General features: G+C 27.7%; 3 protein-coding genes across 5 annotated transcripts in view; all 3 read left to right on the forward strand.

Annotated features, from left to right (window-relative positions):
* Window positions 1-52: 52 nt before the first annotated feature.
* LOC118063661 (transmembrane protein 272-like) lies at window positions 53-2,290 on the forward strand. The gene is made up of 4 exons (XM_035077759.1): window positions 53-843; window positions 917-1,027; window positions 1,102-1,365; window positions 1,452-2,290. Exons 1-4 carry the CDS (start codon window positions 636-638, stop codon window positions 1,655-1,657), a joined length of 789 nt encoding a protein of 262 aa, XP_034933650.1. The 5' UTR covers window positions 53-635; the 3' UTR covers window positions 1,658-2,290.
* Window positions 2,291-2,754: 464 nt separating this feature from the next.
* Edem2 (ER degradation enhancer, mannosidase alpha-like 2) lies at window positions 2,755-8,461 on the forward strand. The gene is made up of 9 exons (XM_035077895.1): window positions 2,755-4,247; window positions 5,144-5,301; window positions 5,391-5,840; window positions 6,102-6,263; window positions 6,335-6,433; window positions 6,507-6,824; window positions 6,917-7,130; window positions 7,224-7,336; window positions 7,582-8,461. The coding sequence occupies exons 1-9, from the start codon at window positions 3,350-3,352 to the stop codon at window positions 8,266-8,268; spliced, it is 3,099 nt and encodes a 1,032-aa protein (XP_034933786.1). The 5' UTR covers window positions 2,755-3,349; the 3' UTR covers window positions 8,269-8,461.
* Window positions 8,462-8,540: 79 nt separating this feature from the next.
* The window catches only part of LOC118063746 (uncharacterized), a 39,612-nt gene continuing 26,507 nt past the window's right edge, over window positions 8,541-21,645 (forward strand). The window contains exons 1-4 of one of the 3 annotated variants that reach the window (XM_035077896.1): window positions 8,541-8,601; window positions 9,191-9,372; window positions 12,065-12,144; window positions 14,079-14,081. The gene's annotated coding sequence lies outside the window, so the exon portion shown is untranslated. Of the gene's footprint in view, window positions 8,602-9,190; window positions 9,373-10,016; window positions 10,037-12,064; window positions 12,145-14,078; window positions 14,082-14,996; window positions 16,855-21,645 lie in introns of those variants that run through there. The other 2 variants (XM_035077898.1, XM_035077897.1) reach the window with 2 other exon arrangements.

Consider the following 21,645-nt stretch of genomic DNA (forward strand, 5'->3'; position numbering starts at 1 on the left):
GAATGATAATAATATTTGATATTAAATAAAACTTAATAATTTGAATTTAATAAAAAAAATTTGACTTTTAATTATTATCTATCAATTTCAAAAATTTTATTGATTGTAATCTTTACATTTGGTGAATGCAACAACCTCCTTCAATTTAGCTTTATTAATAATTATCTGATTGGATTGAATTTCCCGCGTCATCAAACAGTATTATGGCGATCATCAATATGGAGACCGTCCGTTTACGCCAAAAGCGAGAATAAATTGTTAATAAACAATAACAATCTGTGATTTTTTACAATCAATAGTGACCAATAATATTTTTATTACCTCTAAAATAATAATAAATAATAAAAAAAAGCGTTACATTAATTTAAATGTGTATAATCCGAGCATATTTTCATTATTTTTTTTTTCCAACGGGGGTGTGACTACTTAGTTTTCCACTAACTGTTTAATTTATTATAAAATTAATCACATTAAATAAAAAAAAAAAAAATAAATTAATCATAATAAACATCTAACAATTATTTCAATTGAGTGTGATACTATTTAAACTGTTGGCAACAGTTTATTTTATTATTAATTCCAATAATTGAAGTGTATTTGCTGATATCGATGATTGGAATAAGAATTTAATAAATATGGCTCAACAAGAATTGCCACGAGACGTGAGGAGTGATAGTAATAATATTATTAATAATACCAATATTCCATCAATTATTGTTCCAAACATAACCTGTCCTCCACCACCGCCGTATCCCACCATCAATCTTCCTCCGGGTCATCCGGCTAGCATTATCAATGATCGAGGAGCACCACCATCCTACGAAGAAGTGATAGATCGAAATGGTAAGGTCATAATTGCAATAAAGCTTTAAATACCATTTATAACCTTAAAAAAAAATTATTTTGTTTTATTCAGCACCACCACCATCATATGAATCCTTATTCGGACGAATGATCGAAGCACAAAAGATTTGTAAAGGAGTTGTTGATTTTGTATTAAACATAGTAGTTCTTCTTCTCGGCACCAGTGAGTTATAAAATAATAATTTAGATGGATTTAATTATGTGATTTGTAATGAATAAAATAATCATTAATTCCAGTTGGATGTACGATTATTTTTGGAGTCACAATAGCTGTGCCTTTAAGCATGATGATTATCGGTGGAATGTATTTATATGACTGTCCTCAAGGCGAATATATTCCAGTGTATCTATTAGTAGCTGGTGGTTTTGCAATATTTAAACAATTGCTTTATTTATCGGCAAGAGTTCGTCAATGGCCAGATGATAGAGATGAAGAGAGAATTCGACAATCACCAACGTTGACTTTAATTAATTGCTTTATGCTAGGCTGGTTTATTATTGGTAAGTATCCATTCAATCAATCTGAACTGTTTTATTTTAATTTAATAATCGGATGCTTTTCATTTTAAATTAAATATTTATTTTAGGTTCAATGTGGGTTTATAAAGAATACGAACCAAATTATGATCCATCCCTGGGCAAATACTGTAATAAAACTTTATATTTATTTGCATTCTGGCTGATAACACTAGTCTACATATTTTTGGGAATTCTGACTGTTGGCTTGTGTTGCATTTCTGTTATCACTATTACTTTTCAAAGCAGACCATTGGATCGTTTGATGTCTATATGAAAAAGGGATCGTTAATTTTGGTACAAGAATTTTTAGATCATCAAAAATAAGTAATACAGTCTATAAAAGCGAAATAAAATACATAATAATGACAGTTAATTAAATAAACACTGAGTGTGCCATCAAAAGAAAAAAAAAATGAAAGAATGATAGAAGACATTGGAAAGAATGATTATCGGCTGTGTAATTTTTCTTTTGTGCCAAGAAAGACAATGAATGAATTTTAGTATTAATTAAGAAAGTTGAAACATAAATCGTACTATCAATGTGTTCCTAAGTGAAAGGCAGGTCAAAAAAATTGGTATTGTAAATGATGTATTTTAATTAGAAGACATGGAATAGATTAATTATTAATTAAATTTCTTTATAAATAAAAAGATAATTATTGTTTCTTATAATTTGATTATCATTAAAAGTTATTATTGAATACAATAATTAATTCTAATTAACATAAACAATTGACAAGAGCAAAAAAAAAAATAGAAAATAATAGCAATGAATCTATCTGTATTATATCCATTTTTTATATTCCAACTACTTTTAAAATTATTTACATAAATAATAATTATGTTATTGTAATCAATAACAATATTAATTTTTTTTTTAAATATATTATTGATACAATTATTGTATATAACATAACAGACCATGATATTAGATGAATAAGTGATTAGTATAAATAATTATTAAAATAATTGATTATTGATTATCGATGTGATCATAAGCGTACAATAATTATTGCATTTAATTATATATTTGTCTTTTCGGATAAACTAAAATTATTGTATATAAATATTATTACTACGAATTATTTTAACGTCTATGATAAGAATAACAGATATAATAATCGTCATTATTATTATGATTGCAGTTATTTTTAATAAAAATTTATTAAAAGAAATTTGTAAACAATGAAAATATATATAATAAATTTAATATGAAAAAATGTTTATTTGTTAAAAAAACATTATTAATATTGATACCTATTTTTTTAATAATTCGAATTTTCGCGCGTACTGTCATTGCGAGGTATCGAATGCGATTTATCGAATTAACTCTCTCGAATCTATTCGATATATCGCAACAGACTGTCATGTCCGTTTTTATCAAAAAAAAATTGTGTGCAATTTTGCGATCAGTGAAAATAATGAATAGAAAACGGTAAAGTATTACGAACAAATAATTAAAAATTAACCTATTATTACTTCTCACGCAAAAGAAGAATAAAAATCGTATAAATGTGTAATATTAATTTATTACTAAACATCAAACTTACCGCGAAAGTCTGATATTAAATTTTTAATAGTGAGTTATCACGATTTTGAATAATAATTATTTACACGTATGTGACAACAAAGTAGATATACTGTCGTTTAGTTCACTTGTATGACAGTGGCCACATCATCTTTAACTTTGTCCTTGATAAGAAAAAAACAACATTATGTTACGGCAATACAACCTGTGAAGCCGACTTGGAAAAATGAAAAAAGCACAAAAAAAAGACATAAAAGGTTAGAAATATATATTGATGAAATAATTTTACAGAAAAATCATCAAAGTTAACCTTAAAAATTTTTTTTATCAACATAATAAAATAATTAAGCATAAAATAGTGGAGTAATAGTTGTAAATAATGTTGAAAAAATCTTGACAAAAGTGTAATTAAATATTTTTATAAGAAAATCAGCAAAAATGGCAGACAATTTGATGTTTAAATTACTAGTAACAATTATTGGAACAACGATAATAATATTATCAATCACAAGTGTGAGTCAATGTTCATCTGGAGATGAATCTTTCGAGTATATGAGTAAAACAGAACGAGCTGAATTGAAAGAAGAAGCAAGAGACATGTTTTATCATGCTTACAACGCTTACATGGACAATGCATATCCAGCTGATGAATTAATGCCGTTGAGTTGTAAAGGAAGATATCGAGGATCAGAGGCAGACCGTGGAGACATTGATTCTGTGCTTGGTAATTTCTCTCTAACCCTTGTAGACACCTTGGACACACTAGTGGTCCTTGGAGACCTAGGAGAATTTGAGAATGCTGTTAAATTAGTCGTCAGAGATGTCTCTTTCGACACAGATGTGATTGTTAGCCTGTTTGAGACCAACATCCGTATGTTGGGTGGACTCCTGAGTGGACATATACTCTCAGAATATCTTCAGGCACGTGCAGACATCATGTCTTGGTACCGTGGAGAACTCCTGACTCTTGCTAAGGATCTTGGTTTTAGATTTCTACCAGCTTTCAACACCAGCACTGGCATCCCTTATGGCAGGATTAATTTAAAGTACGGAATGAAAGGTGTCCCTCAAGAGATGTGCAGAGAAACCTGCACCGCTTGTGCTGGAAGTATGATATTGGAGATGGCTGCATTGTCTAGGCTAACTGGAGAGATGATTTTTGAAGAGAAAGCACAGAAAGCTATGGATGCTTTATGGAAAATTCGACATCGGGGAACTGATCTGATGGGATCTGTGCTGAATGTACACTCTGGAGATTGGGTGAGAAGAGACTCTGGTGTTGGTGCTGGTATTGATTCTTACTATGAGTATTGTTTGAAAGCCTACATTTTATTAGGTAAATATTTATTATTGATGGTATTTTTAGTCTATAAGTTTATTTTATTGATTTATTTTATTTTAGACAGTGACAAATACTTGATAATATTATTTTAATCAAGGTTAAATATGTTACAGATTGTATAGACCAGTGAAAAATTTATAACTCTATAATTAATGGCAAACATGACATTATTAATTGATTGTTTTAAATAGTTTATTTTCATTCTTGTTCTTTGTAACATTTTATCTAACTTTAAACATCATTGCTATTCATTTCTTTTTCATTTAAATACATCAAGGTATCAAATTAATTGCATTAATTGATTGTAATAAATTATTTTTGTTTAACTATCATATTGATTATTATAAAAAATTATTTACAATGTAGTAAATACAGCTTTTATTTAATTTTCATTAAAAAATCATGATGTTTATCGAAAGACTTTTGTTACTCAATTATTTAAAGGCATTCTAACAGATAAAATTGATAAGTTCATGCCAGTAATATCTAGAGAATGATAAATAAATAATTTTCTTTCGTTGTATTTTAAAATGAAAAGTTTTACTCAACACTAGAACATTTTAAATAAAATTACAGATTATTTTAAATTACTTTGCAAACGATTTAATTATTTTAATTATTATTTATTCATTCGGCAGTAAATCAATTTAGTTATTAACATTTTTAAATTATTTTTAATACTTGATAACAAATTATTCAATCATCTGATTTTTAACATTACTTTTACTGAATTTAAATTTTATTTTAAATTATTTAACAATTATTGTTTATTTAGCATTCTCAACTATGTTGTCGATGTTTCTTATTGTTGAATTTTTTTATTTTTAAATATTGTTAAAATTCATTAAATGTCATTTTTAAAATTAAAATATTGTTATTTATGTTTTTAGGCGATGAAAAATATCTAGGAAGATTCAACAAACATTACCAAGCGATAATGAAGTATGTGAGTCAAGGTCCAATGTTGTTAGATGTTCACATGCACCGACCAAACACTAATTCCAAAAATTTTATGGATGCCTTATTAGCATTTTGGCCAGGACTTCAAGTAAAACCATAATCTTTAATATTATTTTAATTGAAAAAATAGTTATTAGTATGATATTTTTAATGAAACAAAGTAAATTGTGTTAATAGGTACTGAAAGGTGACATAAAACCAGCAGTAGAAACTCATGAGATGTTGTACCAAGTGATGCAACGCCATAATTTCATACCAGAAGCATTTACGACTGACTTCCAAGTTCACTGGGGCCATCATCCATTGCGTCCGGAATTTTTAGAATCAACGTATTTCCTATATCGAGCTACTGGTGATCATTATTACTTAGGTGTAGGAAAGAAGGTGCTGAAGAGTCTTCAAACGTATGCTCGAGTGCCTTGTGGTTATGCAGCTGTATCTGATGTGCGGACTAATAAGCACGATGATACCATGGATTCATTTGTATTATCAGAAACATTTAAATATTTATTCTTACTATTTGCTGAGCCAAATGATCTAGTGTTAGATCTAGATGAATTTATTTTTACAACTGAGGGACACCTGTTGCCTTTAACGTTAGGTGCTATGAGGATAAATGCTTCCTTGGTAAGTTCAATTATTAAAATTGTTAAATCAGGATTTTTCAGCATTCCCTTAAATTTCAGGAAATATTTCTGGGGTTGTTAAAAATAATTAGTATCAATTAAATTTATACTAAAACCCTGGGCAATGGATAATTGTAAAAAATTAGATTTATTATCTAAGCCATGCTGAAAAATCCTGATTTCACAAACTTTGATGACTCTCCTATCTTTTTATTAAAATTAAATTATTTATTATGGCATAATGGTATTTTTTATTCATTAGGAAGCTGATTTAGATGCAATAGAGGTCGATGAGTTAGATCGAACCTGCCCAAATAGTCTACATTTATTCCCAGCGTCTGTTCGTCAGCCTCTTAGGAACATGGTGGAAGATGTTTGTCCTAGGAGATCGTTGAAACGAAGATTAAGTGCTTCCCAATTTCAAGTAAGCCAATTTAATAATCACCCTAACATAGAATTCAATATAATTATTTATTTATTTTATTTTTCTTGTAGGCAAATAATATAGAACACATTAAATTACTCAGCAACATGGGAATTGTAGTTTTAACAATGGCTGATGGACGAATGCAACTTCTTCATACATTTTCAAACGTAATCAATTTATTTCAATCATCAAAAAATATTTTATAAAAATATTAACTAATCATTATTGACTCTTATTCAGGCCAAGTCAATGGAAGATGCTCAAGAAGGATTGATGTTCATGCAGGACATGGTGGAATTAAATAAAAAACAATCATTAGAGTCAGAAAAACGTCGAGTAGCTATCAAGTTTTCTAAATCAAAGACTGAGTCTGATAAAGAAGTCGTTTTGATCGGTGGTCCAGCTGAATTTGGATTACAATTAAAAGGATTATTTAAAGTCATTGGTAAACCTGTGTTAGCAGAACCCTTGAAGGCTTGTGATGAGCTCAAGAATGCACACGAAATTGAAGGAAATATTGCTATTGTCTGGCGTGGTGATTGCATGTTTGTTGATAAGGTAAAATCGATCAACCAATTTTTTATTCACGTTAGTGTTTAACATTATTATTTTTTTCTGTTTATTAATGATGCATAATTTTTAATTTTCAGGCTAGAACAATACAAAAAGCTGGTGCCATTGGAGGAATAGTGATGGATTCAGTGATAGGCTCTAGTATAAAAACATCTCCAATGTTTGGAATGGCTGGTGATGGAGTCAGTGTTGATGATATTAAAATCCCATTAGTTTTTCTCTTCAATCTTGAAGCTGGCGAATTACTCCAAGGAATGGCGGCGAAAGATGGTGCAATTGTTGTCACGATGGGTACTTTTCTTTCATTATTTAAATTATATAGAATTTATTTATAAATAATATTAATAATTAAATAAAATTAAATTAAATTAAATTTTATTGTAGAAGAATATGTGAATGTTGAAACGAAAGCTAATGATTCAGAAGACTACTCATCTGTATTTGAGAGACTTAAGGAGTCTGTTCAACAATTTCTTGCACGACCAGCTACTTCAACAGTGAGTATCATTGATAATCACTACTTGAAAAAATTGTGAGTATTATTAAATTACCATAATCATGTCAATCTATGTTTCTGTTTGAAAATAATCGTCATAAAATCAAAGTCAATATTATTTAGGGTCAAGGTTATTTAAAGGACAATAATGTTAATACATGATTATTAATTTAATTATCTGACTTTTCAATGAAAATAATAATAATTTCAAGATATAATAATAATAATTTTTTTTGTTAATTTTAGGAATCAAAAATGGTGAGCCCCGAACCACCGAAAACAGTTCAAAATGAAGCAGAGCAAGATACAGTAATCGATGTTGGATATTTACGTGCTATTATTCCAAAACAACAAACCCAATCTCCGTTGGTAAAATTAATAACAAATCTTCCAATCATTCCACCATATAAATTCACTGTAACATCAGAGCCAGAAATGATTGATACAGGAGGATTTTCATTCTGGTGGCAATCGTACAGAGAAACATTTATCACACGAATTTTATTTCTAACACAAAGACCACCGAATGTGATAATATCTCTTGATAGAATTAAAAATATCCACGATTGGCTACTGGATTGGGATTACATTGATAAAGATAAGCAATCAAATAAACAACTGGACAACGTGGAATTGATAACGTGGTTTTTAAATGAATTAAGAGATGCTGTACCAGATGATAAATTACCAAAATTATATTACACAAAAGAAGCTAATTATAAATATTCCCAAACCCTTAGGCAAAATGGTCATCGGGGAATTCTGATGGCAATTGACGATGAATTCCTACTGGAGGAAAATCATTTAAATCTGCTGATGGATTCAATAAAGAGAGTTAAACATCGACAAGACGGTGATGTAAATAATGATAACAATGATAGCCGCGAAAAGTCCGATGTTAAGAAGGATGATAAGAAGGGAAATAATAGGTAGAATAAATCAATGAAATAAAAAAGATTATGTGGGAATAAAAAAATACAAAAATCTGTTGAACGGATTTGAATATTGATGATGAAATTAATTATAAAGATGATTATAATGAAGTAAAATGTGATGTGAATGATTAAGATAAGAAGAAAAGAAGTGATAAAAACAGTTAAATAAATGTACGAGAATGAAAAAAAAATCTAAATGTTGTAAATTATGGAGAATTTATACATTTATTATTAAATTTAAAAATTGGGGTAATTTAAAAGAAAAAATGAAAAATATATCAGAAGAAATGAATGTTGAGAGAGGAAGGAAAAATGAATTACAATGATAAATGTAAGTAATAACAGTAATTTTGAATTAATTAATGATTTATAAATATTATGATGAACGCTACAAAAAATTTTTTTATATCAATTATAAATAAATAAAATAATGAATTTTTTGATGTGTAAAATAAAAAGAGTAAATTCAGGAATTAACGTGTGAATAATTGATATATACATTTTAAATAATTCGTAGTTTATTTGTTTTATAAACAAATAACTGTAAATAATAAATGTAAATGTTAATAGTAGTATACTATTGTTTATAATTATAATAATAAATCTTTATTGGATCAGGTTATTTTATGATAATAAAATCAAATGAATTCAATATTTTATTATTATTAATTTTATCTATTTTTAATGATATAAATAATTATTAGCTTATAAACAATAAAAGTCATCATTTACAATTAATATTTTTAAAAAAATTGTTTTTCAAATTCCCGCGCTCATATCACATTGATAATAGACTCATCTTTATTACCGACTGTAAATCATTGATTATCAATAATTGATAGTTTGAGAAGAATTTTATGTTACCGACAGTAGATTCATATTTACCAGCAAACAAAATGGCGATTGTTGTATTATTGTAGATGGCGTGACACATCACAAAGACGCGACGCCGAACTCAGTGCGCATTTAGTCTTCGGAGCACGTTCAGTTCGGGTGAAAAAAAAAAAGACTTCCAAGTCGTAGAAGCTGCAGAGATGGAAGAAATGGAGAAAAAAAAGTGTGAGAATTTCGGGGAGCAGAAGATGAATGATATAGCAGAAATGTAGGTAATTTAAAGCATGCATAAAAAATATGTATAAGTATACTGTCGGGGCATAACAGTGGCATTGAAAGACATGATTTTTAGGCGTAAGCTTCGATGACATTGTAAACACTTGGTAGGATGTTTCAATAATTACTTGACAAACCGGCTCTCATAGTTTGTCTAAACTAAATAAATATGTGTTATGTGTACAGTATATTATTTACATTATAATAGGTGATACAGGGCTCTGGGAATTATTTCTAACATTCTTTGATATAATTATTTTGATTTCGATGTTTCTAAATGATTTTTCGGTGCTTCTTTAAGTATCATTCAGAGTCAAGTAATGATATAAAGATGGATTTAAGTGTGGATTAGCAAAAATTGATATGAGTGTGAGACAAGTATATAATTTTCGTTGAGGTAAATTAATATTTAATTCCTGTGTACTTATGCAGGAATGTCAAATATCCACCTGTCTCGTTTTCTTAATTGCACAATCGAAGGATTCTTCATTTGATGAGGACACGTATGTGAAAGATGAAAGAACCAAAGTCAAGTCAAGTGGTCCTCGATCATAAATTCAAGCTTAAACATAAGAGTTTGAGTATACAAGACAGTTTTCACGCTTCTTAATGAATTTTTCTATCACCAAAATGAGAAAAAAATCTCCTGTGAACAAGTAATATTATTTTTAATTAATAAAATTAAAATTTTGAATAGTCGCTAGGAAATATTTTTTTTTGAAATTGATATGGTTATGTTTCCGTAAAATAATTTTTATTGAAAAAATACGTTTTTTAAGCAAAATTTCATTAAATTTAATAAAAGTACTTTATTTAAATTCTTTTTTATGATTAAATGCACATTTTTTTGTATAAAATTTTTTTTTTTAATGCAATTCTATTAAAACAAAAAGAAAATACAACAATCACTTATTAAAATTTTTTTTTAGGTTTTAATTAACCTCCAAAAAATTGTTAACCGTCATTTATCATTATTTTTACTTGACAAATTGGCTGAGTGGTTTTTTTTTATCACTTTGAAATTGAGAGCAAAAAAAGTCTTATATGCAAGGTTATGTTTCAGTTTTTTTTTTTTTTTCATTAAGAAGATTGATTAAGTCAGTTAAGATTTTTGAATGTTTTTTTTTTTTTTTACATGAGCACAAATCTTTTGAAAAATTAATACTCTTTACCTTCATGACGTTTTTACATAATTTATAATTACTTTATAATTGACAATTTTCATGTTCTCATGTTACGTATGAAATTTCTGATGTTGAGTTCGTATTACCTTTGATTTTTTTTTTTTTTATTTAATAAAACAAAAAACGTTCACTTAATACCTTCATTTAATATGAAAAATCCTTCGTTGCATGAATAAAATATTCCAAGCGACTATTTATCTTCATTTTTTCCATCTTTTATTTGATTTTTTCATTTAGTCAACTTGTTTAGTATTCTAAAAATGTCATGTGAAACTTACTCCGACTCTGGAATGATTTTTCGGACATTTCTGAGTGGAGATTTGACGATGATAAGATTCTTACATTACCTACGCAGTTTCTTTTATCACAATATAAATTTCATTGTTGCCACTATTACCATAATAACTTGGGAAAAAATTCTTTTCTTCCTTAGAAAGTTCTAGAGTATAAGGAATATTTTTTTTACTCAATCAAAGTGATGAGTTGTGCATATTTAGTTGTGATTTAATAATTTTATCAAAAAACAGTTATTATTAGGCTGTAAAAAGTGAAGTTAAGTAATGAAAAGAAATGTTTAAGTTATAGATTGATTGTTGGTACGTGTGATATTGTAAGTGAACAAGTAAAAGAGAGAGAGAGTCGGTAAAAGGTTTTAGAATGTGTAAGATTTCGATTTAATTCTCTTGTAATGCGATTTAAGTTGAGATTTATCACTTTCCAAGGGTAAATGTTGGCGCCAAGTCATTCTTTGGCCCCCTTTCCTCTCACTTTATGCCTCTTTCTTTCGTTGTACTTCAATAATCCTTTACAAATAATAACTCTTAAAAATTAATGTAGAAATCTGTGATCTAGATTTTTTTGAAGTAAAAATGCTGAGAAAAAAAAAATTATAATTTTTGTTAGTGATTATAGAAAAGTAATTAATTTGAAATCATTATGAATAAAGAAACAAAAAAAAAATTCAAGGTTAAGGTCTGAAGAGCTTATGCGCATGCTCAATCAAAATTGATGGTTTAAAAATGTATTTACGCATGCGTAGTAGATATTTTACTATTTTAAATACCACAAAGTATGTGCAATAAGGGCAAATAGAGAGAAATAAGTCTCTTACTGAATATTTCTATGATAAAAAAAATTCGATGTGATATCTTTTGGAATTTAATATTAATGTCTTTTTGACAAATAAAATAAAATCTCTTAAGACAGGTAGTTTTAATATCACAACTCGTTTTATATAATGTGCTTTTAGTCAAAGTTAATGATGACTAAATAGAGATGTATTAAATATATAAATTTTATCATGATGAATAACCAAATAAATATAAGATTTTAATTAATAAATCAAGATTACCAATTGATGGTAACACGAAATAATATTCACAGCAATAGATTTATTACGTTAATAAAAATACGTTTTTTGTTATTGTTATTACTTATATTTACCATTACTACTTCTAATATAAATCGTTTAATAATACATTATTTTCTTGACATTTGTAGGTTTTGGGTAAAAAACATCACTTTTCATCACTCCCCAGGATTCAAGTCAACACCATAACAGCAGCAGTCAACAGAACCAGGTAAATTGATTTAAAACATTTGACTTGAGGTTTTAAAAGATTCATAAGAAATTGAAAAAGAGATCTAAACACATCTTTTTGAGATGTGAAATCTCTAAAAGTCGAAAAGACAACCGTTATTACACGTCTATTAGTTGGACCTCCTGCGGTTTTTCTAAGAGCCTAGATCCTTTTCATGTCTATTTTTTGCGTCCATTATCATATTTTATGTACCTCTTCATCTTTCTTAAGGTTAAAAAAAATAACTAATTGACTAGAAAATAATTTTTTTTAAATCATTCCGTATTAACAGGCTTTGTGGAAGAGATGAGAAGATGATGGAGTCATAAAGTGTACATAAAATGGTGTCAACTTAAGTTGGTGAAAATCGTACAGATTAAGATAAATTATATCATTTTATAAATATTCAACTCTTTTAAAAGTATAATATTAACTGAAGTAACATAGTGAATGATTAATAAATTTGTGTTGAATAATATCTGATGGAAATTAATGTTAAAATGGCGTATCGATTGTGGTGACAATAGTGAGTTAAACGTTTTTATAATGCTGATCACCTGCCATTAATTGTGAATTTTTTGAACATCCAGTATGTGTGGTATCTATTGGTAATCATATTGAACAATGGACATTCTTCACGTCCAGACAAAACAAAATCCATTGCGTGACAACTTTTAAACGCCGGCGCCAGTCTCAGATATGCACTCTACTCTTGTCTTTTACTTGTGTCACACTTGAAGAATAGGAAAAAAAAAATATTTCGAGCGAAAGTCAGTTTAGAATGTTTTCTGTCACTTCTTTCGTGATATTAATCATGGCATAAGCTCTCGGGACCTACGATGGATTATTGTGGGAATAATAATTTATATGAGTGGCCATTTTTTTACATGTTTATGGATCATGATGTCATAAATTATACGAAAGACTAAACCATTCAAAAAATTCGCTGATAAAAGAATCATTTTCATTATTTAAATGACAAAAAGTTTATTTTAATCAAAAAAAAAATGTCTTCTCATTTATTTTGTAATTAATTAATGAATTTATTTATATTCAAACAAATCAAGTTTATAAATATTAATTTACAAAATTTTATTAGACATGCGCAATACATTTTAATTAATGTTAAATTTGGCTAAGCATGCATAGTAAATTTTTATTGAATATGAATGCGTTTGAAAATGTGCAGAAATTTTTTTACAGCAATTAAAATTCATTTACACATACGCAGAAAGATTTATTGATAGTTTTCAAAATTGTAATGCATCTTAAAAAAATTTTTTTTTAGTTTTATTAGAAGTTTTATGTACTGAAAAAGGGCATTAATGTTTGTCTAACATAATTATGTGGTTATAAGCTTTTTTTTCAGTGTATTGATAATAAAGGTTTTGATGAGAAAAATTCTTCTTTTAATCTTCTTTGCATTCTATTCATATTCACATCATAAAAAGATTTGCAATAATCGATTAGCATACTCTCGACAAATTCCAATTACATAGATACTCTTTCCGGGCGTGGGGGCGTGTATTTTCACGCTACAAGCTGTTGGTGTGTCGACTTGATGGTTTTAAACTTTAAATATTGAAGAAAAAAAGTGTAAAAGAAAGTCAAAAAAAGCGAGAAAGAAAGTAAAGAGAAGAGAGAGAGAGAGAGAGAGAGAGAGAGAAAAAGCTAAGAGATCGAAAGTCTCAGCTTGTTTGTAGACCTGTTTAATTTTGGGACTACGTGCTCGTTTTATCGTTATGGTCTTCGTCGGCTCCATCAAAAGAACTTGAATATTTGCTGAGATATTATCAACGAAGAACAAGCAAATCACAAATATGTTAAAATTCAATACTAATTAATATTTTTCAAAATTTTTTTTTAAATATTTTTTCCCATTAAATGACTTTTTTTCACAACAATTGACATTTTTCTTTTTTTTTTTGTTTCAGATGGTGAGTGTATTTGTGGATAAATATTAATTTAATTACACCTTTTGTTTCGGGATGTCTTGATTGGAGATTAAATTCCCTAGAATATCAAGACATTTGAGACCGCCATGACGGATTTAATTTGCATTTGCACGCAAGTTTAATATTCTATTGAATTACTTTTATTTCTGGGTGTTTTTATGTGCTCACGAGACAGTCGAGTACTTTGTGATAATTAATAAATTCTGGCGCCATCGTCGCGTGTTCGAATTCATTGTTTAGGTCGTTTTATATGTTATTACTTGGAATTCTGAGCTTTGATTAATTTTTTTGAATCAATTTAGGAGCTTTTTTTATTTTGTTTTTCAATTTTTTTATTCTTCGAATAAATAAATATAAATACAGAATTAATTATTATATTGTTGAAGTAAATTTTTTTTTGTTAAGTTTAGAACAATTTTTTTTTATTAAAAAAAATACTAGTGAAATTATTTGAATGATATAGAATAACAAATTGATATTTTATTTATAAAATTAGTAAATACAATATGACACTGTATGAATGCAGTGTCATGTACTGAGTGGTTATTTTCTAAATATAAAGTGTCTTGAATTGTTATGATTGCTTTGAAAACAGAAAAAAATATGTATATATCTTCATCTATATGTAGATTGACAAACGACAGAATTTGTTAGCAACGCTTTAGTAATTCGTTAATATTTAGTTTACGACTGAGACTAGTGCACATCAAACGTCATATTTATTTCTTTTAAATTAATCCTATCATTTTTGATAAATTTTTTCTTTCAAAATAACTTCACTATTTATTACAATATTTTACAATATTTATTATAATCATTGAGTTAACGAATTTTTGATTAGACTTCTATTTATTACATGAATTATTAAAAGAATCAAAATATTGAGTGATAAAAAATATTAGAAAAAAATGAAACATACAAATGAATTTGAAGTGAATGAAAAATTGAACCGTGGAATGTAAGAAATGCAATAACACAATTAATTGGTTATTATCCTACAGTAAATAATACCCTCAACATTTTTTTTTATTAAAAGTGATTGCTTGAAATGAAATAGTGCACAATGTTGAATGATTACTAAAAAAAAAAAAAGATTAAAAAAAACCCTAGATTCTAAAAAATACTCAAAAAATGCAACAAAATAAAAAAAAATCCCTAGAAAAGAATTAATCACACTAAGAAAAAAATATAATAAAAAAATTTATTCATTCAGCAGTGAAGAAAGCGATTTGAAAAAAGGGTAAAAATCACTAGATTCTCAAAATCAAAAAAAAAAATAATAAATCACACTAAAAAAGAATGCAATAAAAAATTTATTTATCAGCATATTTATCCAATAATGATATTTCCTCAGCTAAAAATATCTTAATAGCAGCAATTACCCACGAAATTAGTTTGTACACGCAAAGATAGATTATGTATCAACTACGTGAGCTTAGTAAATATATATTCCAGAAATTCAAGATAGTTCGCATGGCTTAAGATTGGCCTGACGTATATCTTTGCGTCATGAGTGTGTATCGGCAGTGGGGAGTCAGGGGGTCGGGAGGGAGGAGGAAGATGATTTCAAAGCCAGGACACGCCAGGTGCATTTCAACCAGTCTTCAGGACTCATCCTGACTCTTTAGACGCTTCTAGGATATCCGGAATTCACGGATCCTCAATACTCACCCTCTTGACCCTCAATATATCACACACCTATATCTACACATGTACATACATTTGTAAGAGTCAAGCCGTCGATCTACATGTGTGTACCCCTCTCCTTGTGTGTGTGATAAAATATAAATTCCAAGATTTAGATAAAACAAAAAAAATTAATATCCCTGTGATCTAGATCATCATTGGCATTATCTTATTGAAAGGAGGATTAAAAAGATAGAGAAGTGAAATGATGTATTTTTGGTGGAAGTATCAGTCAGTGAAGCAACGCCAACAGCTCACACTCTTTTTCTTACGTTGTTCTGAAGCGCTCAATCTTCTCGGGCCTCACGGTGTCTTGCGTGGCCATGCGTCGCTCACTGCGGTCCGCACCATCTCACGAACGCCACTCGAGCGCTTACAAATCCGTCATTTACATTATTTCAACAAATTTAACAATTATTATCCATAAATAACATAATTGTTAAAAAAAAAAAAACAAAAAAATTCCCTAGATTTATTCAAAATAATATCTAGTGTTTTTTTGCATTTTTCTCTAGTTTCTTTTTGGGGTAATTGTGAAGTGATGGTGATTAGTGATTTTTGAGTGTTAAGTTTCAGTGATCAGTGATTGAATAGAGGAATTTAGTTTTAGGATAAAAAAATGGGGAAATTTTGATTTGAAAAAATTTTTATTTTAAGGTTAAAATTTTTTTTTTTTTTTTTATAAAAACGTGTGTGTCTCGAGCTGCCGGAGGGAATTAAGGGCGAGAAACAGGGCTGAATGTGTTATGCACTCAAATTATATGGGTCTTAAAGCTTGTTGTGATGCAGAAGCGGCTGTGGCTATCGAGAAAATCACAGTTTACACGTTCACGTCTTTTTAAATTATTGTTAGTTCTTGATGGAATAATATAATTGTGAATACAAAAACCGACATCACCGTTATCATTGATATTTACGTACAGTAACAAGTGGGGTAAAAAAAAATTTATAATTTGGCAAAGGGAAAAAATAACATTTTGAGAAAAGAAAAGATGGGAAATTGTTGGAATGAAAAAATGGAGGAAAAATAATAGTGAATTATTAAGTTGGATTATAATTTAATCTATAGGTAAGTTTATAGACTGTAATTAATTAATATTCACACAACTACATAGTATAAGTATTTTCTAGCACGCTCTGATAATCATTATAGCTCTCACACCTCCCTCTTGTAACTTGCGGAAAATTTTCCGTCATTTTATTGGTCAAAATCAATTGAAAGGCGTGAGAACGAAAGTTTAAAGTGAATGTAATGATGAAATCAACCAATCAATTGTCGTTAAATAGTTAAATGATCTTTCCTAGAGCCAATAATCATTTTTTTTTATCAAGCTGGTAATTGTTAGTAAATAAAGAGAATGTTTGATAATGGTTATTGATAATTAGCTTGTTTTATGTTATGTTTAATTATTTTATTACTAGTTAAGAGTTGTTTAAAAAGATAACGTTAATTTATTAGTACCAACACAATTTTTCATTCCAATTCTACCCTAGAATTACTTGAAATAATTTTTTTTAACAAAAATTTCGATTAGAAATTGATTCTATAGGGATTTTTAATTTTCATTATTGGCATTTTCTTTTAATATTTCCGATTAAAAATATTTTAGGTTGTAAAGAGTAAATTGATAGGAGAAAATTATATTACTATTTAATATAATTTTAAATAAAAACAAAAATCCCTAGTTTTTAAAAATAATTTAATTTTTTGATGTTGTCAAATATGACCTTGACCTAAATATAGTAATTTTTATTTTATCTCTAATAAAAATACCGTAAATCTATTCAAATAGATTTGGTAGTTTTATAGCAAACATTCTTGTTGATCTGAAAAACACATGTCTCTTGTTTGCATTCATCATAAGCTAGTTAATATTTAATCACTCCAATAAAACACTTTTCCACAAAATAATGCAAATTTTGTTATATTATTTTCTATTAAATTTAATGTGATCTAGGGATATTTTCATTGTGAAAAATTTCACTTATCTTTTCCTTCTTCGTACTAAGATGGTCGATTTTATGTAATTAACAGAAAGTTAGGGAAATAATCGTTATTCAATATGTACAGAACAATTATTAAGAAAATACTCCATACTTTTTCTATAATCAATAAAGACTCTCTTTAACAAAACGAGTATTTTCTATTTAGAAAGCACCGATACAAATGTTTCTATCGGTGTTTTTAATCTAGTGAGAAAAATCGTTTAGTTGAAAAAATCCCTAGGGATACTAATGCCAACTTGAAAAAATTTTTATTGTGTTTTTTTATGTTATTGTTATAAAATATTCATCATTAATTAAAATATTAATAAACACGTCAAATTAATTAATTCAATGTTTAACGAGCGCCTTCTAGTTATACCGAATAAAACTATTTTTCTCACTAGATCAAAATAAGACACTTTTTCAAAAAACTCATTCGAAATCGAGCCAAATCTTTAATCATGTAATTAAAAAGATATACCACAACAATGTTTCTGTTAATGACTTTAATTACTTTGTACCAAAAATCTCATTTCTAATGAATTTCTAATGTCTTAAGCAAAGAAATTGTATTAAAAATCAATCAATGAAAAATTATTAAAATGTAAGATTCAAAGGTTACAATGATACCTCGTTAGTTGCCAACTATATATACTCTTTTTTCTCATCGTTTCAAGTCAGTTGTTTAAAAAGTGTTCATTTGTTATTTTTAAACTTTATAATTGAGAGTTTTGTATATTTAGTTCCAAAGTTGACAGTGACTGTAATTTAATTTTCTATCAAACCAGAATAGCGGTAGAATGGATAGTGACACTGAACGAAGAAATTAGAAGTACGTATAATTAGATATCAAATATGTATATATATATATATTTACTATGATACCCGGTATTGTGCGTAATACAGCATTTGTTCAAATAAATGAGATAATGGACAGGTGGAGATTATAATAACGACTGTGTGAGGTTAATGATAGGTTTGGAATTATCTTAAAAATGTACTTACTCGATATGATTATTTATTCTAATTTATATGTTTTTGTAATTTATTTTTTCTTTCAATGACTTCAGTTTTTATTCAGGTTTTGATGTATCGATTTTTAGTCATTTATCGATTTAAATTTAATTTTAATCACAATATTCATTCATAAATAGTGTACATTATTTATTTCACCTGAAATTAAGTAATTTCATTGCACAGAATATTTTTGTTAAAAGCCTAGGGTTTTTCAAATTTTTTCTAGGTATTATTGATGTTTATCTAGTAATTTTTTTGTTATTTTGTTGGTAATTGTGGTAAATAAGTGATAAAATTCTGTAGTCATCGAATAATAACTCTTCACGATGATGAATTATTCATTTAAGTTATGCTGGTACAATATTTAGTAATAATCTCTAAAAAGTTACAATAGTTACCAACTTTCAATAAAAATCACTCTTTTTTTAGTGAAAAAAAAAAAAAAATTCCTAGACAAAAAAATTTTTTTTCCAAATTTTTGTTGTCATATTTTTAATTATTATTTGTTTTTGAATATTCATAAGGCTACTGTAGTGACTGAATTTCAATTAAAAACGTGTGCTCGAAAAAAAATAATTGAATTGATAAAAAAAAAAAAAGTGGAAGGTAAAGAAAAAAAAATTACTTTTAATTTTCTCATTATAAATTTCACAAGTAGTAGTTAGATTTTATTTATTACCCGATATTAAACTTATTACTCAAGTCATGGCAATTGCAAAAATACAATAATAAATTCACCAGATTGCCATTTGTGCAAAGAGATAGAAAAAGAGAGGGATGAGATCGTAAATCGTGGTCTCACCGTTTCGAATCGGTAACGCCCCTTTAACGCAGGGTTTCAACTTCACTTTAATACACATCAATATATACATAGATATCTATGTACATATATATATGTTGATACATCGATATACATTGAGTTTAAAATTTTTTTTTTTTTTTCAAGTTGATAACATCGTAACGATTTCCAATCGGCTTAAGCAAACATTGCGTAGCTTGACTTTAATAACCATGATTTCATCTTATAACATTCATTTATCAGATATTATTCTTATTTTTAGTATAATATAAATAACCTATTGAATTACGTGAACGATACTACAATAGAAATGAACTATGAATCATATTGAAATTGAGCAGTAATGTATGACGATATAATAAGAGGTCGATTAACTACATCGTTATGTATACCTTGAACGTGCTTCTAAATGCATTCTAAATGTTAGATTTAACGAAATAAATGTTTTTCGCAATTTAGACAATCTAGGGATTTTTTTTGTTTGTTTTGGGGATTTTATTTTTTTCAAAATGCATTCAAATCTTTGAATTTGCAATAATATTTTTTTGTTTAACTTCAGACACACTAGGGATTTTTTTTTATTAATACAAAATTATTGATGTTAACTAGGGATTTTTTTTTGAGCAACTTAACAATAATGTTATTTAATTTAAATACTTATAGAATATCCTCTACATAATTTATTTAGAGGAATACCATTTTATGTCACTTAATCATGCTAGGGAATTTTCTTAATAACATAAAGATAATATCAAATGCATCTTTAGTAATTTTTATCAAAAAAAAAATATCTCTATATTTAAGCATACTAGGGTATTTTTAATAAAACTCAGTGATTACATTGGTTTGTTTAGACAATTTTAATAACTGACACAGGAAATTCTCAGCATTATTATTTTTCTCTCTAGACGCTCATATAAAAATCATCGCAACTGTGAATGAAATTTCCCAAAACCCTTCTCTAGTGAATGGTTATAGACTCTGAGGATAAAAGACGTGTATTTCCGCCTGTTTAGATTAAATAAGTTACCCCAAGTATCGCGTTAGTATTTAAACAGATCACGGGATCGAAGTGTAAATGATTGTTCGTCTATAAAAGTTACTGTGATAAAAATTTTTGATTATGTGCAATTATTACATGTAGGTAGTTGGTTATATGTGGTTTACAGTTAGGTCAAGTCTATTTATATCGGAACTTTATATTAGTAGTTTCTACGACCTTTTGATCGTGTGTCTTTTGATTTTTAGATACATATTGATAGTCTTGACGTCTCGGAAGATAAATAAACTTTCGATTCCAGGTGGTTTTTTGTTTTTTATTATTTTTAACTTATTTCAGTAAATTCTTGGTAATATACTAGGGTTATTTCACCCAGATAGTTTTTTTTTAATAAACAATTTTGGTTCAACAAAAATCTAACTATGAAGTAACAAATCACTTTCTGGTGTTTTTAACGAAATAAACAATGTTATAGAGACTTTTATTATTACGTAAAAAAATTATCTAGTACTTTTTTTTTTCTTACTAGATTGTCTAGATTTTTATTTCTTTAAAAAAACACCAGCTTATTGGATGTTAAAATGAAATAAGGAACAAATTGCAAAAATTCCCTAGAAGGTAGTTTCTAAAAATTCTCTAGGGTCATTGTTCAATTAACGTCAATTATATTCAACCAAAAATCCCCATAAATATCCTTAAATTTTTTTCAAACTGTGACTAATAATAATCGTCAGACAAATACTTTCGTGAATACTAAGAAAATACAATTAGGTAAGTCAGTGAGATACGTGAGAATTGGTGCGAAACTTGGATAATTAGACAGACGTGTCTCTCGAGTTTTAATTGAAGACACGCGTGTTTTAATCATTCCGAAAAGTATGAATAAAATAAAAAGAATAAAAAAAAGAGAGTAAGTGAGCTACTAAGTAAATAAGGGAGTAAATAAAAATAAAAGATAAAAAGGAAAAGGATAAAATGATGCATGGAAAGACAGAGACTGAATGAGAGAGAGATGAAGAATAGAGGGAAGGAAGAGATCGAAACCAGACATACATCTG

Source organism: Chelonus insularis, unplaced genomic scaffold (assembly GCF_013357705.1).
Source record: "Chelonus insularis isolate UGA/USDA-ARS -01 unplaced genomic scaffold, ASM1335770v1 contig_146_pilon, whole genome shotgun sequence".
Taxonomy (NCBI): Eukaryota; Metazoa; Arthropoda; class Insecta; order Hymenoptera; family Braconidae; genus Chelonus; species Chelonus insularis.

Excerpts from the sequence above, each read along its gene's own strand:
- LOC118063661 (XM_035077759.1), top strand. The coding sequence starts at position 636 with ATGGCTCAACAAGAATTGCCACGAGACGTGAGGAGTGATAGTAATAAT. Across the intron at positions 844-916 it reads AGAAGTGATAGATCGAAATG|CACCACCACCATCATATGAA; the intron begins GTAAGGTCATAA and ends TGTTTTATTCAG. Across the intron at positions 1,028-1,101 it reads AGTTCTTCTTCTCGGCACCA|TTGGATGTACGATTATTTTT; the intron begins GTGAGTTATAAA and ends CATTAATTCCAG.
- Edem2 (XM_035077895.1), top strand. The coding sequence starts at position 3,350 with ATGGCAGACAATTTGATGTTTAAATTACTAGTAACAATTATTGGAACA. Across the intron at positions 6,825-6,916 it reads ATTGCATGTTTGTTGATAAG|GCTAGAACAATACAAAAAGC; the intron begins GTAAAATCGATC and ends TTTAATTTTCAG. Across the intron at positions 7,131-7,223 it reads TGCAATTGTTGTCACGATGG|AAGAATATGTGAATGTTGAA; the intron begins GTACTTTTCTTT and ends ATTTTATTGTAG.